Source organism: Mesoplodon mirus, assembly GCF_964341445.2.
Source record: "Mesoplodon mirus genome assembly, chromosome: 8".
In the NCBI taxonomy this organism is placed as follows: domain Eukaryota; kingdom Metazoa; phylum Chordata; class Mammalia; order Artiodactyla; family Ziphiidae; genus Mesoplodon; species Mesoplodon mirus.
Genome location: NC_138984.1, coordinates 60632034 through 60650065, shown reverse-complemented (window position 1 = coordinate 60650065; position 18032 = coordinate 60632034). Strand labels below are relative to the sequence as shown.

Sequence of the window (18032 nt, the reverse complement as noted above, 5' to 3'; positions counted from 1 at the left end):
AAAGAGGTGCCATATAAATATATATGAGTCACTGAAGCCATAATTACTGGCAACAGGGACCTCCTGGGTGAAAACAAACACCAAAGCATACTTTCAAAATTCAAGGCATGGACTTAACAAGAGCAATATAATTAATTTCATTGCTATTTATTCAATTCCTATTTTCTCTCTACTTAGTCATTTCCAACATTCTGGAGAGCCAAGATGGCAAGCGAAGTTACACCACTACTTCCTATGTCGTGCCTGACTTGCCCAATTGCCAATGACACAAGGTAAACCATCTCTCCTCAAGCTCTGTCTTACTGAGGCAGAGAATGGGAATACAGGATTTTTCACTCTTTATTTCTGTCCCATGATTTTTTTACACAGTCTAAAATTGTGTTAATTTATAGGAGTCTGGGAGAAAATAAATGTGAGATACAGCTTGAGTTTTCTTTACTGAGACATCCAAGAAGTAGAACCTAACACAATGTACCAATGAGACCATTTGATAGAGAGTTGATTTGTTTAAGAAGTTCATCATTCTCTTATTTTGTTGCAACAAATCTTTAACCCATAAACAGTAGTGGGCACTTTGTTGTATTGGGGATACAAAAATGAATCAAACTTACTACGCTTCATGAAGTCACAGGCAGTTAGGGGTTATTTATTGAAAGGACATTTTAAAATGAAGTTTCCTTTTATAAAAGAGTCCCACAGACTGGACATCAAGAATGTATAGTATTATAATGAGAAGAAGTGGTTTTTTGTTCTTTGATGTTAAAAAGAAGAAAATGAGAGAGCTGCCCCCTCCCCTATAGTAAATTGAATCCAGCAACGAGCAATATATTCTTTGGAGTAAGTTTAAAATGGGTTCACCGTCTGGCTTCAAAACATAATAACTTTGTAACCTTAGAAAAGTTACTTAAACTTTCCGAACCATGATTTTCATGTGTAAATAATGTGGATAATAAAGTTTATCTACCTTGCAAACTTTTATGAGGGTTTGAGATAACTCTAACTTTGCATACCTGCCACGTAGCAGATTCTCAATTAAATGCTAGCTATCATCAGCATCAGTAGTATTCTGTTACATTTAAAAATATTATTTACTCTTTAGCTTTTTTAGCAAATCCTTAGGTAAAACAACTTTCTTTTTCATTTATTCCAAAATCTATAATATTGGAAAAGGATTGCAGCTGTGAAAAATGTCAGCAATTTTAATCATATGAATAATATATGTGTTACATTCATGACATTCATTTCTTAGTTATATTCCAAATCATGACTCAGAGTTCATAAGACTTAGTTAACATTATTATATCAATGAATAGTCAAAAAGAAAACTTCTTATCACTAGAAAATTGGTTAACAAAAAAGTGTTCATAATCTATTCCTGTTTTCATCAAACATAATCTTCACATATCTTATGGCTTGTAGGTCATGTCTCCTCTAAATAACCAGAATAAAACTAGCTGGATACTGTGCAGGAGTTCCCAAACCTGGCTACGCACTTGAGTCACGTGTAAAGTTTTTCTTTTAAAATGCATACTTATAGCTCTAACCTCAGGTTTTTACATCAGAGTTTTTATGACTGAGCTCCAAAAATCTTTATTTTTAAAAAGTTCCACTACTTGATTCTCATGGCAGACAGACTTTAAAGTGATCCCTGATTCTCTCCTCTTCCTTGTATTCATGCCTTCTGTAATCCCCTCCTCTAGGGCATGGATACAAACTGTGACTTGCTTCTAACCATCAGCATGCCCCAAAGGTGCTGAGTTATAACCTTCATGATATCTTACAAAAGATTATAACTTTGCTTTAGCCACTGGTCTATATCCTTGTCTGCCTTGAGAAGAAAGCTGCCATGCTGTGAAATGGCCTATGGAAATGTCCACAAGGCCTTTGGCCAACAGCCAGTAATGTTGAGACCTTAAGTCCAACAACTTACAAGGAATTAAATCCTGCCAACAATCATGGGAGCTTGGAAGCAGACCAGTCCCCAGTTGAGCCTCCAGAGAGGACCCACCCCTGGCTGACACCTTGATTGTAGCCTTATGGAGAATTCAGCTAATCCATGCCCAGACTTTTTTTTTTTTTTTTTTACATCTTTATTGGAGTATAATTGCTTTACAATGGTGTGTTAGTTTCTGCTTTATAACAAAGTGAATCCGTTATACATATACATATGTTCCCATATCCCCTCCCTCTTGTGTCTCCCTCCCTCCTACCTTCCCTATCCCACCCTCTAGGTGGTCACAAAGCACCAAGCTGATCTCCCTGTGCTATGCGGCTGCTTCCCACTAGCTATCTATTTTACGTTTGGTAGTGTATATATGTCCATGCCACTCTCTCACTTTGTCACAGCTTACCCTTCCCCCCTCCCCATATCCTCAAGTCCATGCTCTAGTAGGTCTGTGTCTTTATTCCCGTCTTACCCCTAGGTTCTTCATGACATTTTTTTTTCTTAGATTCCATATATATGTGTTAGCATACGGTATTTGTCTTTCTCTTTCTGACTTACTTCACTCCGTATGACAGACTCTAGGTCCATCCACCTCACTACAAATAACTCAATTTCGTTTCTTTTTATGTATGCCCAGACTTCTGACCCACAAAAACTGGGAGATAATAAATGTGTGTTGCTTAAGCAGCTAAGTTGGTGGTAATATTATTAGGCAGCAGTAGATAACCAAGAAAAATTTGAAATATAGTCAGGGTTGGGAACTAATACTTTCAAGCTTGGTTAGAGCAGAAGTAAGATTGGTGTGTTTTTCCACTAATTTGTAATGACTACACATTAATTCTTATGGTGATGATAATGATTTATGATGATGATGGATTTTTATAAATATCCTTAGGGTTTTCCTTGAAGATTGGCAGTGGCACAACTCTGACAGATTTAGTTTCTGGACTCAATTTCTTGACCCAATGGAAAAGCCAAAACTAAACTAGGCCCTAAAATTTCAGTAGACTTTTCTCCTCCTCTCCAATGAACATGAGGCTAGTCTTTTGGAATCTGGAATCTCCCAAAAGCCTATGGATAAGATAAAGCTAACCCAGATTTCCTATGAATTTGTCTAGGAATGAGACAAATCATTGGATAGCAGGGAGTCTCCAAAGAAAAATAATCTTATTATCATCAGAGAAAACTCAATCATGTGGAAGCTAAAAGCCATATTTGATTATTAATATTTAGTATCATGCTATTATTAACACAACTAAGTAATATTGATCTGATTTCATGTAACCACTTGTCACTTAATTAAAGTTAATACTGATGATCACTTGGCTGATTCAGAGTTCTTAAAGTCCTAACATTTTCATTATTATTCCCATTTTGGAAATGAAGAGTCTGTGATTCAAAGGGGTTAAAATAGTTTCCATTAGACTAACGAATAGCTCAGAATCAAGATAAGTAGGCAGTTTCATCGATGTTTATCCAGTGCTCTTTCCCCACTAGATGGTCTCTGTCTTTGATTGTTTCACCACACAGTTAAGTCAGTTCCTTATTGCTTGGGATGTAATGAATTATAAAATATAGTCCACAATAAATGGATGGCATAATTTGCTTTAACATAAGTAGCTAGAATTTGTTTACTTTAGAGACTATATTCAGAAAGTTGTTATTTGAATATTACATGAAACTAAAAACTATATAACTATATATGTACGTGAAGAGCTTATTGTTTTGACCTCTGTGTTTACCATTATTTACTAATGACAAATACATTTTCTTAAGCAGCTAGAAAGCAATACAAGTCTTTGAGCTCTCTGACTCAACGCGGCTAAAAAAATGAGGTCTAAGAAAGTTTCCAAAGCCCTGAACGATGTTAGAGTCTGGCCCTTTTATGATCAAGTGATCTTTTCAGCTTTAATGGGAAAAATAAATCATTGTTAAATGATAATCTTGTCACATGGAAGCCAGAAAGGTGCAATATCAATGATTCAACTTTCCAAAAACTGCCCTGTGGAATCGGATAAAGCAAATAACACAGTTTGTTTTGTTGTTGCTGTGGTTGGCAGTGAGAGGGAAGTAAGCTTAAGGAAATACCTCGTTTTAAAAATAATAAGAGTGCAATATAAACTCACTTAATAGAAAAATGAATGGACTTGATGCAAGGTCTATTTTATGAGAACAGAACTAGAAGTTTTGAAATCCTTTTCCAGATCTTTTTCTGTTTCATACAATTGCTTATTTCATGGTGAAACTGCCAATTGTTCACATTCTTTCTCGCTTTCCTCTTCATTTATTCAATTTTTGATGCTGCAAATAATATGAAAAGCACTGGGATAGCTACTGAAGTTAATGCTTTGCTTTCTTTGCTTTGTGGTACAAATCTATAACAAAGTAGTTTAGATATAGTTGGCAACACAAAATTGTTTCTCTAATGGTTTATTTTCAATGAAGCTTATTCTTAGTATGTTCAAAATAAGCAAGTTCATCTCTTTAAGCCAATATTTAATTTGGATCATTATGTCAATAAGATCTGGATGAATAAAGGTATGCAAAGTACAAGACTGTAAATTAATGGGAAAAAATCCTCTTCCATTTTAAAATAACACACACACAATCGTATGAACACACACGTACACACACCCACATACCCAATTAAGATTCTTGGCCGTGTAGATTTATGGCATTTATATATTTTGTTCCTCCGGGTGTGAAAAAGTGAAGGAGGGTGTCCCTAAGAATGTTCCTTTAAATTATTTTTCTATATATGGAAAGCATGTCTAAAATCCTGGTAAGAAGTAACTTCCTCCAGTTCAGAGAAATGCTTAGAGGGAATATTTGTTATTGTGTACTAAGAAACACCAGTTTGGAAAATTCCCAGTCAGTTCTTCCTTTACTGCCTCAGAGTCCTCCCATTGGCTTATGGGCTTGGGAAGCTTCATAGTTAATATCTTCCAAAAAGGATGCCAGTCTTCCTTGTCCCTTTTTTAAAGGGTGAAAGAGAACATCTAAGTAATACCAAAGAGAGTCTGAACTGAATTTGGAGTTTGAACAATAAGCTAGATGGGCAGCTCAAACCAGAATTTTGATGTCAGAAGGAGGGGGAATTCAGACTGGTGGGACTTCTAAGACCCACTGTCCAAAAGTTCTCAAGACAGTTATGTAGCATCCTCAGTGCTAAAGTCTGTCCTTTGTAAAAGTACCCCACACAAGAAAACCATCACGTCACAGATCATCCCAAAGAATCGACGCAGTCTCAGAGGCTGATGACAAGTTGACATCTAAGGTCACGGACTAGTTTTCTTTGGGGACGTCCTCATAGAATGGAAGAGCAGCATCAGCAAAATGTTACTGAAAGCTGTCACCAAATACAACAAACAAGGCAGAGCACTGCTCAGTAATGCATCAACAGCCCAGTAAATCTAGAGTCTTCAATGCCTTTCCTGTAGGTTGCAACAGAATATTGTGTTAAAGTAGTTTCTTGGTCCAAGCATAGATACATGAAGCCCTACAGAGAATGGTAGTGCCTGGCTTCTTCCTAACTATGGCATTTGGTGTTTTCCCAGGCATTTCTCTTTCTTGAAAAGTTTTAGCCAAACTCCTATGACAGTACTTGTCACTTACAGAAAACAGAAAGAAAGTCACTAACAACTGGGTACAACATGAAAAGACTGAGCTCCACTTTTGTTAGGAGGTAATCAACAATCAATGAATGGGAAATGTCAAATCAGGCAGTGGTTTTTAGCATACACTCTGAGACAGAGAGACTGGGATCTAGTCCTAGCTCTTTCACTTATTCCTTTATGACCTTAGGACATTATTTAACATTTCTGAGCCTCAGTTTCCTCAACTTTAAAATGGGAGCAGTAATAGAACACATTCTATGGGATAGCAGAAAGGATTAATTTAAATGATATAAGTAAAGCGCTTGATACAGTGCCTGGCACATAATAAATTATGAAAATATGTTAGCTACTTTTATAATAATAATTATTATTATCTTCATTACTAGTTATAATTAGGAAATACTTTTCAAAAGTGATCACTTTGAATTTAATTTGCATGCCATCTGATCTGGAAGTATAATAAGGGTATCCAATTCCTACTGATTTAGTGAGTCAAACAGAAAACCAAAACAAATTGAATCATTCAACTGGTGTATTTAGAATTGCTGATGATTATAGCATTCAAGAAAGTTAGTGAAATACATAAATTGCAATTAAACTGTTCTTGAAAATCCCCAAAATCAGTTTTCATTTGTCTAGTCCAATGGTGGGTAGGGCTTGTTCATTTTAAAAACTGTACGTTTAGAACCTTCTGAAAAGGAAACATTGTGGAACGTGAATATGGAGGAGATAAAAGGTGTTGATACAAAGAGGGTATGCCAAAACCAGGTATGTTCCATCTCTGAATACAAAAAAAGAATGCATTGCATTCACATATTGCTTTATGCTTTTCAAGGAATTATCACTGCACTGCCACTTCATTGCACACACTCACACACACACACATACACACACAGAGGGGAGACCACAATGTACACACTCAGTCTCTTTGTATCCAGCACTGATTCTCTCTCATATCAGCTCTGCTGTCAGCAACCAGCATGCAGATGGAGGGGAAGGTATGGTGTTAGAACAAATGCTACAGGTCCACTCCTGAAAATTTCATTCACAGGATAATCTGATTAGCAAAATTTGAGAGAGGATGGTATACACATATCTTTTATCATCTAATTCAAAACAACTCCACAACACAGCTTGGACAAAATACTAGTATCAAAGGTTCTAATACAGCATAATTTGTGTTGAGTGTGTTGCATTCTGACAGTGGTATAAACCAGGGAGACAGTTTACTGACAATTCTGTGCTACCAGATACCAACTCAGGCCTCTGTCCAGCTTTACATTGTCAACTCTCATGGAAACATGAGCAGTTACACAGCCCCAGAGGATGCTGAAGTTTGGATTGCAAAAGATGAGATGGACAGATTTCATATTCTCACTGCAGATTTTTTTTTTTTTTTGCCTTTTCAGACTGCTGAGCATAATTTTTTTTTAAAGCAGGAAATGCAACTAGTGTTTGTTTCTAACATGGCTTCTGTTTTGAGATTTCTTGTTTGTAGAAGAAATGTGTTGCCCACCTGTCTAGAATCCCAATCAGGATATGGTTTCAGTATGAAATATATTACAAGAATGATTTTAGCTGGTTATAAACAGGAATGGTTATAAAAAGCTGGGGTATTTTATCCAATTTTTATCCACAGTGGGGTACTTTAGTTCAGGCCAATGGACAATATGAATACATAAGGTAATGTTCAGTTCTGTTTTTTGCCCAGGAAGGACAGTAATTCTGAAAGACAATGGTGTACATTAGTGAGCAAACAGATTCTAGGCTATAGAGATGTTCAGAAATAAGAATCGTGTGGCCACTAGCCAAAAGCACTGAAGTTAACACTTAAAAGTATGGTTCAACCCAATTTGAACTGCTGGAGAGGTTAATGATTCTCTGTATTAATACTTCTACTATTTGCAACACACACACACACACACTATACAACAGATATTAAGAGCTCCCTGTATGGAGGCTCCAGAGCTACTGGTGGTTAGTGAGGGAAGATATAAGGCTAATTTAAATCTTACCTTTTTAGGTGTATAGAGATTTATGTAGGAGACACATATTTCAACCAATATCCTCTTTTTTATTCCAAGACTTTCAAATTTTAATGTTCGTGAAATATAATCACTAAATACATTTGATAAAATTCTCTTTAAAAGATGGCATTAAATCTCTAGGTCTTATAATAGATGGAATTTTAGAAGTTAGATGTGCCTGTACGAATGCAAATTTAACTACCCAGCATAATGGGCACACAGAGAAGGAATCTGACTGAGGGATGTTGCAGGCTCCCTGGAGAAAATTATTTATAATCTGGGCCTTTAAGAATAAGGAGAAATCTAACCAGGCAGGAAGCTTTTGTATGTGGGATGGGAAGGAAAATACAGGAGAATATTGAAAGTAGATGGAAGAGACTATGCAAAGGCATTAAGAAATACAACAGTATGTAAATAAGGAAGTACAGTTAGGAATGTATCGTGAAGGAAATTCAGAGGACCTGCAGTCAGCTAGAAGTAGCTGGGAAGTCAGATTATGAAGACTTTGTGTAAATTCTCCTGAAGGTAATGAGACATCATTGACTTTTTTTTTTTTTTTTAATCATTGACTTTTTAAGTGAAAGGGAAACTTAGATGTACTGAACAACTATCATGAGTCTGTTACATTACTAAGGGAATACCACACACTATCTCATTTCATTCTCAAAAATATTTCCAAGGCACTTCCATCCTGTTTTTACTGATAAGAAACAGAGCATAAGGGAGTTAAATAAGATGCCAAGGACACAAGGAGAGAGTGTCTGGGTTTTACTCCATGTGTCTAATTCTAAACCTGTGAGCTGTCTATAACACCATCTCAAGATGTTTTAGTCTTTTTTTTCAACATTTCCTAATTTTTATTTTTAAAATTCACTGTCTTTTTTAGAGAAGTTTTAGGTTTACAGAAAAATAGAAAATACAGAGTTCCGATATACTCCCTCTTATGCCTGACCACTCCCCCCAAATTTCCCCTATTAATAACATCTTGCATTAGTGTAGTACATTTGTTACAATTGTTTTTTTGTTTGTTTTTGCGGTACGCGGGCCTGTCACTGTTGTGGCCTATCCCGTTGTGGAGCAAAGGCTCCGGACGTGCAGGCTCAGAGACCATGGCTCAGGGGCCCAGCCGCTCCGTGGCATGTGGGATCCTCCCAGACCGGGGCACGAACGCGCATCCCCTGCATCGGCAGGCGGACTCTCAACCACTGCGCCACCAGGGAAGCCCCACTTGTTACAATTGATGAGCCAATATTTATAAGTTTTTATTAACTAAAGTCCATAGTTCACATTAAGGTTCACTCTTAGTGTCGTATATTATATAGATTTTGACAAATGTATAATGACATATATAATGACATGTATCCACTATTACAATATCAAACAGAATAGTTTCATGGCCCTAAAAATCCCCTGTGCTTATTCTTTCCGCTCTCCCCTCAAATCCTTTGCTATCACTGATCTTTCTACTATCTCCATAGTTTTGCCTTTTCCAAAATGTCATATAGTTGAGACAACAGAGTATATAGCATTTTCAGACTGGCTTCTTTCACATAGCAATATGCATTTAAGTTTCCTTGAAGCCTTTTCATCACTTGACAGCTCATTTCATTTTATCATTGAATAATATTCCATTTTATAGATATTTTATGGTTTGTTTGTCCAGTCACCTATTGAAGGATATCTTGGTTGCTTTCAAATTTTACCAATTACGAATAAAGCTGCTGGAAATATTGTGTGCAGTTTTTTGTGTGGACATAAGTTTTGAACTCATTTGTGTACATACCAAGGAGCACAACTGCTGGGTAATAAGGTAAGAATATACTTATTTTCATAAGAAACTGCTAAGCTATTTTCCGAACTAGCTGTACTACTTTCCATTTCTACCAGCATGAATGAGAGTTCCTGTTGCTCCACATCCTTGTCAGCATTTGGTGTTGTCAGTGTTTTAAATTTTAGCCATTTTAATAGGCTTAATAGTAGTATTTCATAGTTGTTTTAGTTTGTAATCCTTTGATGATATTTGCATTTCCTAATTTTTAATTCTTTTACTTACCTATTATATATTTTTCTAACATCTGTGATCTTGACTCTTACATTTTCCACCATTCATTTATTTATTCACTTATCAACGTATATTAAGTGTGTATTATATACCAGTAACACTTTTCAAAGCTAGTTTATTTTTTCCTTTTATTATTCTCTTCTTCATTTTTAGTTTATCATATTTCACTTGTTATTTATTTAACACAACATAATAGTTAGTCCCTCTCTTTATTCTATTTACCTCCAAGTAAACTGGCTATCTTTTACTTCTCTGGTAATAATTGTTTAATTTCTTCAAATTTCTCTTTCTCCCTTCAAAGCCTTTATCAGTATATATTCATAATACATATGCAGAGAGTGTGAAATATTGTTGGAGATGAAACTACTTGTAAAAAGGTCTGAAGTGAAGAAATCACTTACCTTGGTTGACAATAAATCTTAACTTCTGTATTGTTGCTAGATTGCCACTAACTCGATATATTCCATCAACATCTAGACCTGAAAACAAAAGGGCATGTTTTATATTCACTCATATAAGAACTGAGATGGTAAAGGAAAATAATAATAATAATTATGGGAAGGAAGAAAGTAGTAAATCACCACCAACTCTCTCTTCCTCACAGAGAAAACAAATTTCTATGTCCTACACCAAGCAATCTTCAATATTTTAATACAAGCAAACTAATCATTAAGTTCAATAACAGTTAATCATCAACAAACTTGAGTGTAGTTGAACCATAAAACAGAAGTAGGTAGCATGGGATTTCAAAGTATAGTTAAGATTCATTCCCCCAAAAAAGACAGGAATCAAACTTGGGGTGGAGTAGGGAGAAGAACCTTCATGTATATGTGTATTATTGCCCCTTGTTGGAAAGATAAAGTAACCCAAAGTGCTTGTGAAGTCTTCTTTCCTTAAAATCTCCCTCCCTCCCTCCCTCCCTTCCTTCCTTCCTTCCCTCCCTCTCCTTTACTCCCTTCTCACTTCTCTTTTTACTGTCTCCCTTTCTTCCCTCTCTCCTATTCTTATTCTTATTCTATTCTGTTTTATTCTATTCCTAGGGATTCCAATCCATTTCCATTGTTTCATTCTCTTTTCCTGTAATTACTATAGCATAACATATATTGGTCTGATTATTTGAAACTACAGAATGAAAATTCTACTACGGATGTATAACTACTTTGAAAATTTCTAGTGTATTTTAGGTAATGGGGTGCTCCATTATGGAGGGAAAAATAAAAAGAAATCTGACAAGATGGTGACATTAGTTCCAGATTATTTTAAAACTACTTATCTATAATTCAAAATAACTTATCCTGGCAGTGGGTTTGGATAATCAACCACTTGTTTTCCACACATTTATTTATATCATCAGGTTATTTCCATGACCCAGTTATCAAAAAGATAAAGAAACAGAAAAATGAAAAGAGAAACATTTATTCAAACACTATTATTGTTGATAAGAAATGTTGATAACATAATTTTAATGTCAGGATTGCATATTCCTTGATGTGTCTAGGCCCTCAAGGAGGCCTGGATGAGATTACCAGTTAATGTAGAGGTCAGTATCTCAGCAGTTTCTCTAGGGAGGTGGTATGGTATCAACATTAAACATTGTAATTCACAATAGATAGTACTAGATAACTTGATAGAAATTATTGTCATAATCTAGCAGAATAAATTTTTTGTAAAGTTCTTTACTGACATGAAATGAGCTCCTTTATTGCTTTACCATCTCTGTTTTTAAGTATCAATACTTTATAGTAGGAACATTTCCGCTGCTGTGCAAAATATATCATCAGTAGGTTAGGACAGAATGACATAATGTGTAATACTGATATTAATGGCATAAATCAAAGCCATTATTCACTCAGTTTTAAGACATTATTTTTTAGAGCAATTTTAAGTTTATATCAAGATTGAAGGGAAGGTACAGCGGTTTCCCACATACCCCTTGCCCCTGCACATGCATAGCCTCTCCCATTAACAACATCCCCCATCAAAGTGATACATTTGTTAAAACTGATGAAAACAACATTGATACAGCTAGAGTCCATAGTTTACATTAGGGTTCAGTCTTGGTGTTGTACATTCTATTGGTTTGGACAAATGTATAATGACTTGTATCCATCATTACAGCATCATACAGAGCACTTTCACTGTGGTTAGGACTCCACGCTCTCACTGTCCAGGTCCCTGGTTCGATCCCTAATTGGGGAACTAAGACCACAAGCCATGCAGCACGGCCAAGAAAAAAAAAAAGCCCTCTGTGTCCCACCTATTCATCCTCACTATACTCTTCCATGTAATAACTTATGTATAATGTCAATAAAATGGAATAGCTATTAAAAAATGTATTAATTTGTGTGAGTTTTGTCATTCTAGAATAGTCTAATAATAAATTAGTGAGTCTCTGTCCCTTCCTGAGAACTATGAATCTGTGAATTGGTGAGGAATTGAGGTGAGGCTGCACACCTATTAGTGTGTGGTGAAAATGTCTAAGACACATACATTTATAAAAATCAAATGCATTCTTTTTTTTTTTTTTTTCTGATGCACAAAATAGCTCCACTAATCAAAGGGCACTCCAGTTCATTTTTAAGTACAGTGTGCACTCGACAACTTAAATGTGACAATCATCTTAATTAAAACTTTCCTAACGTTTGATTTTTAGTTTCAGTATTAGATCATGCTGGTCTTCAGTTTATGCACATGGGCTCAGAAACTTAATAATTTATCAACTATTTTCTTTTTTTGCTTTGTCATTTAGTGTTTGGTACTTAGCTTTAACCTATGTAATTTAAAAAATGTGATAGAATTTTAAAATTTTAAAACTTATGCATTAAAGTAAGTGTGTCCCTTTCAAAGTTCTCCCTCTTGGGGGTATCTGTACTTTTTCTAAACATGTAGTCCTTAGGGAAAACATTTTGAAATTCTTCTCTAAAATGACCTCCAGTGACTCCATATTGTCTATAGAACAATGTTTATTGATGCAAGTTGGGGCCTTTGGTGATAGTTTTTGGTTTGGAAATAGTCAAAGGTCATTCAGAACCACAAATGGTGAATAAGGTCATCTTCCTTGCCATCACAAAGTCAAACAAAGTTTCACCAAATGAAAGCGTTCATGATTTTCCACGAGTTATCAGTTGCTCTGAAGGAACTTGAGAAAAATAATATTTTGGAAAATAGAAACATTGATGCAGTATGCAGGTCTACATTTTTCTCAAACAAGAAATCTTAATATGTTTTTTTTTTTTTTTTTTTGCGGTACGCGGGCCTCTCACTGTTGTGGCCTCTCCCGTTGCGGTGCACAGGCTCCGGACGCGCAGGCTCAGCGGCCACGGCCCACGGGCCCAGCCGCTCTGTGGCACGTGGGACCCTCCCGGACCATGGCACGAACCCGTGTCCTCTGCATTGGCAGGAGGACTCTCAACCACTGCGCCACCAGGGAAGCCCTTAATAATATATGTTTTTTGTAAAGAATCGGTCAAATTAGCCCTATTTAAATTAATGATTAAAAATGAAATGTCAACAACTATTATAATAAAAAATGAGAAAATTTACTATATATTTCTTTTTAAATTAATTTTTGTTTTGCTAATTAGTTGGACCTTTATCAAAGGTCAACAGTAAATAAAATTATTTGAATCCCAACAAATTTTTATTACAAATAAGGACCTTACTTAAGCCTCATTTTAATAAGCATATCTCTTTATAGGTATAAATCAAGTGCATTTTTATTTTGAAGCTAGAACTCTTTCTTTTCTAATATTATTTTACATGTTATTGAAATGCATGTGTTGTCTAGAGTTGTAAACTGAATTTCAATTAATGAAATTCCCTACTATCTGAAAAGTTTTTCTCTTATAGAAATTTAAAGTTACAACATAGGAAGTATCCCTTTGATCTTTCATAAATTTCAGTACAAGGTTTTTCGTTTTTTTTTTAAGTTCAGTCATCAAAAACACTGGAAAGAGCAGTATGGGTTGGTTATATTACGTATGAGCAATTGGAAAGCACTACACTGTTCAAACAAAGCAGCCTCATCCTAAATTAATAACCCAATTTTCTTCTGGAATAAAAGAAGGGAGGGCTGGGAATGGAGACAGGGAGGGTAACTCAGACCAGTGTGACCACTGTGGTTGCAGAACTAAGTCACAGTAGAGAAACTGCTTTGTGGCTTATGTTAGAAACCAGAAAGAAGGAGTAAAGCAAAACACATTAGATGCAATTTGAATCTAACTTGACAGAACTTCCAAGCCCTTTAGATATAGAGATATCAACACCATATATCTTATGAAGGATAACAATCTCTGACATTACTGGCTCCTGCTTTGAATGGCTCATGCTCCCCGCTATCATACTTTTTAAATTACATAAATAGAGTGAAAATGACAAAGTATATATTAAAAAGGAGGGTATTACATTTTGCAAAATAATCTGGAACACATCAGTGAATTTTAGCAGTTATAAATTACATAGGTACAGTCTTGTAGTTGATTAGCTCTCCCCCGAATGGCTCACAAAATGGCAAACCCTAAGTCCTGGGAATCGAACCCAAATTAGAATAATTCACGTGCCATCCTCTTTTTGCTCCAAGAACTTTGAAATTCATGCCAAGCCAAACCAATGTAAATTGGTGGATTTGGACATCCTTTTCATGACCACATTATCCTTGCTGGATTGGAAACTACTTATTTTGGAAATATAATTAGACCTCTTATGATTTTTCAATGAGCAATGTCTTCAAGGTATCTATGTTGTGCTTTGGTGAAGTTTGGAGAAAAATCACTGAAGAGGTAAATACCGTGACTGAAAATGCTGACAGGAATTTTGCCTGTTATGCTAAAAATACTTTGGGAACACAATGAAACTAAAACATTTTACATTTATTTTTATCAGACCAGCATTAATGTAATGTTAATGAAAAATTCTCTAAAGAATTTCCCATTCACCAAAATGTCTTTTATTTGTTCCTCATCAGCTGACCTTCTTAAGTTTCAAAATAGTGTTTACTGTTGACAGAAATCACTGGGTACTGCTGTAGGGGATTTTCAAAAGTCTTCCTCCCTCTCTCTTTTTTTTTTTTCTGAAGAAGCTTAGACTAGGATAGACACACAATTAGGAGTTATTAGACCAAATGGTGGTTTAAACCCAGTGGAAAGAATGCAGCTGTCATGTGTAATTCCCACCATAAATCTTAGACACTTTCCAAAAAGAAATCTAAGAGACCAGCATGGTTTCCAGAGTTGACTGACTTATCTGCCAAAATATGGGTAGTTTTCAACAATGCATATGAGTCTGTTAAAAATAGCTGCAAACTGTGGATTAGGTAGCATTCTTGGTAGCTCAAATGATGGACAAATCACGAAGATGTGGAGTTTGAGCCTGGTTGAGAGGTGTGCCCAAAAAGCCTGCTTGTTTTCCTGGAATATAACAAAATGCATCTGAACCTCTGGAGTCTGAAATATGGGCTGGGAATTTTGCACAGTCTCTCTCCTGAGATTTATGGCACTTCCTAATTCCTAGGAGGCCAGAGCTACCGCAAGAAGAGTCATTCTCGCAATGCTTTGGTCTTCTGGCTTCTCCCTCTGGCAAGAACAAATGAGCACAGGAACACCCAGACAGCCCCCAAAGAGTGCTGCACGTTTCTTTCTCTATCCTTCTAAAGGTCCTGCTTGCTTTCAGAGCTGAATATGAGAGGTTTTGGACCATTTCAAATAGTACACATTTCCTCCTCCTTTAAAGTGAAGTGTTTCCAACTTTATATTGCTAACTTATCTGATCACACACTTTAAGTTCAGTGACTGAGAGTACAGGATATAAATGGAAACTCTTTCTAAATTTAATTTCTACTCTGTCTCAATGGCTTGTATTTGTCCTGTATCTTTTGCTGGCTCTATTTGATTATTACTAATTCCTTGTGAGATACTCATCCTTCAAGAATAGCTACCTTAGAAAATAGTTGACACAATTCTGATTGTCAAACAAGAAGGATTTTATTCTATAGGAAAACCTTATGACTTTATAATAACCATTTTAAATGGATTTTTTTCTTTACTATAGAGGCAATATACTTCCTTGTTAAAAATGAAAATTTAAACCACACAAGATTATACAATGAAAACTAAGTATCTACCTCATCCTGCTGTCCAAATACAGTCATTGTTAACAGTTCTGTTTTGGTTCTTTTATTGTTACTCATTTTATGCTAATGTATCACATTTCTGTTTATTAATTTATTAACTTTGGTATTTATTCACTATCATAAAAAATAAAGACTCCATAGTTCCTACCACTTATCTATGTACCTTCTCTTTGTTATTATTAGTTACATTTGTCTATTTCTATATCTTAACATATCAAACTACCTCTGTGTATTAAAAAAAATAAGGAACTTAGTGCATTTACTTTTCCTTCCCCTCCTCTTCTCCCTCATAACTTCCAACTTTATTCTTTATGTTATAATTTCTTATGTTCTCAAAGTTTAGAACATTTTATTCTTTATAAATATTTTTGACTTATCTATAGGTTAGTATTAGTCACTATTAAATAAACAAATGTGATTGGGTTCCACATTAAAATTTTGTTTCACAAAGATCTCCCTAAAGTCAAGGTCTCACGTGTCTTCTTCCATTGTAGGTTCCTTCATTTCCTCAAATTAAGCGCTGCCCAATAGAACTTTCTGTAATGGTGGAAATGTTCTATATATTAACTGTCCAGACCAGCTGTCACCGGCCACATGAGGCTGGCTGCTGAACGCTTGAAATGTGGTTAATGCAACTGAACAACTGAATTTTTATTTTATCTTATTTTAAATAACTCAACCACATGTGGCTTATGACTACCATCTTGGATGGTGCAGCTCTAGGTCAGAGTCAACTACTGCTCCTCTCTTGTATTCCACTGTTATTCTTTCTTGGATTTATTTTTTTAAGTGTTCTTTTTTTCACAAAAATATGTGGTTGGTAAATTTTCTTACTTCTTCCATCTCAATGACTGTTTTAGATAAAAAACAATGTCATACTGTATAGCACAGGGATTTATATTCAGTATTCTGTGACAAACCATAATGGAAAAGAATATGAAAAAGAATATAGATCTCTATATGTATATATGTATAACTGAGTCACTTTGCTGTACAGAAGAAATTAACACAACATGTAAATCAACTATACTTCAATAAAAATTTTAAAAAGACTGTTTTCTTTTGCTTCATATTTAATTGTTGATTTAAGTATTTGAGCTTTATTATTTTTTACTTTTCTAACTTTGAAAAGTAATGTTCCACTATCTTCTAGCAACTAAAGATATCAAGTTGATTCTTAATGTTTTGTAGGTAAATTAATTTTTCGTTCATGATTTTTTTTAAAAAAAATTTTCTCTTTAAACTTGTATAAGTAAAATTTCACTCAGATGTATCTACATCTAGGCTCTTTCAACCAGAAAACATTTTCTTATATTATTTGCTTTATATACCCTTCCCTCTACTGTCTCTTTTCTCTCCATCTAGAATTTCTTTAAGATGGATGTTCAAATATCAGAATACTCCTATGATGAAAGACAAAATTAACTAGAATAAATGATGGTCATGGGTATTTCTGTATTTGCACACATCTTTTTACCCTCAACAGGCTTCAATCTTAAATTGTTAGGCTCAGTGAGGGGTTCCTGCAGGATGAATGGGTGGTGAGTAGATAGTAGGCTAGAGGTCTTCAGTTACCAAGTAAGGAGGACTGATTTCGTGATATGGAATACTTCAACTATTTTGCTTCTCGGCAAAGTTCTCTAATTCTATGCCTGCTGTAGAAGACCTGAGATACTTCATTCTCCACTGCTTTCCTTCTTAGATGCCAGCACCCTCTTATTTGTCCTTGTATAACCTATTCTCATGGGAGAGCTTCCTTGCTGCAAGGTAAATGCAGAGGGGCCCAGCTCTCCCACGTGTTAGATCCAATATTTGGTGCATTACTTTACTTACTGCCCTCTTGCCATTTTTTGCTCTTTTTATTTGTTAACTCTAAGCTTGGATAATCTCTAGGACATCCCTGGGAAGAACTGTGCCTAATTATGGTGTCTGAGAATGGTGTTTCTTTTGCTCTAATATCTTCACTTGTTTGATCCCATCTGCTTTCTGTCTTCCTGGAATTTCTATTTCTGGTCTGCTGATGGTACCTTTTCTGCTTTCAGCACCACTTTTTTTTTTCTTTTCCAACATATCTTTTCTATTATTTAATTGGATATTTTTGAGGAAGGAGAATCAGACATGTTTTTTTCAGTCTGCCAACTTAATGGGGGGGGCTGAGTTGTTTTTCATAAAGAGAGACTTTTTAATGCTGAAAACAAAAGTTTCACTGGATTGTAAAGATACTGCTATATAATAACTTTCTTTTCAGTAATAA

General features: G+C 35.3%; 1 protein-coding gene across 2 annotated transcripts in view; it reads right to left on the bottom strand.

Annotated features, from left to right (window-relative positions):
* ARHGAP15 (Rho GTPase activating protein 15) overlaps positions 1 to 18032 on the bottom strand; it is a 618249-nt gene that overhangs the window by 187007 nt on the left and 413210 nt on the right. For both annotated transcript variants that reach the window (XM_082630937.1, XM_082630938.1), the window contains exon 11: positions 10053 to 10130. In XM_082630937.1, coding sequence (XP_082487063.1) covers positions 10053 to 10130 — 78 coding nt within the window. The remainder of the gene's footprint in view (positions 1 to 10052; positions 10131 to 18032) is intronic.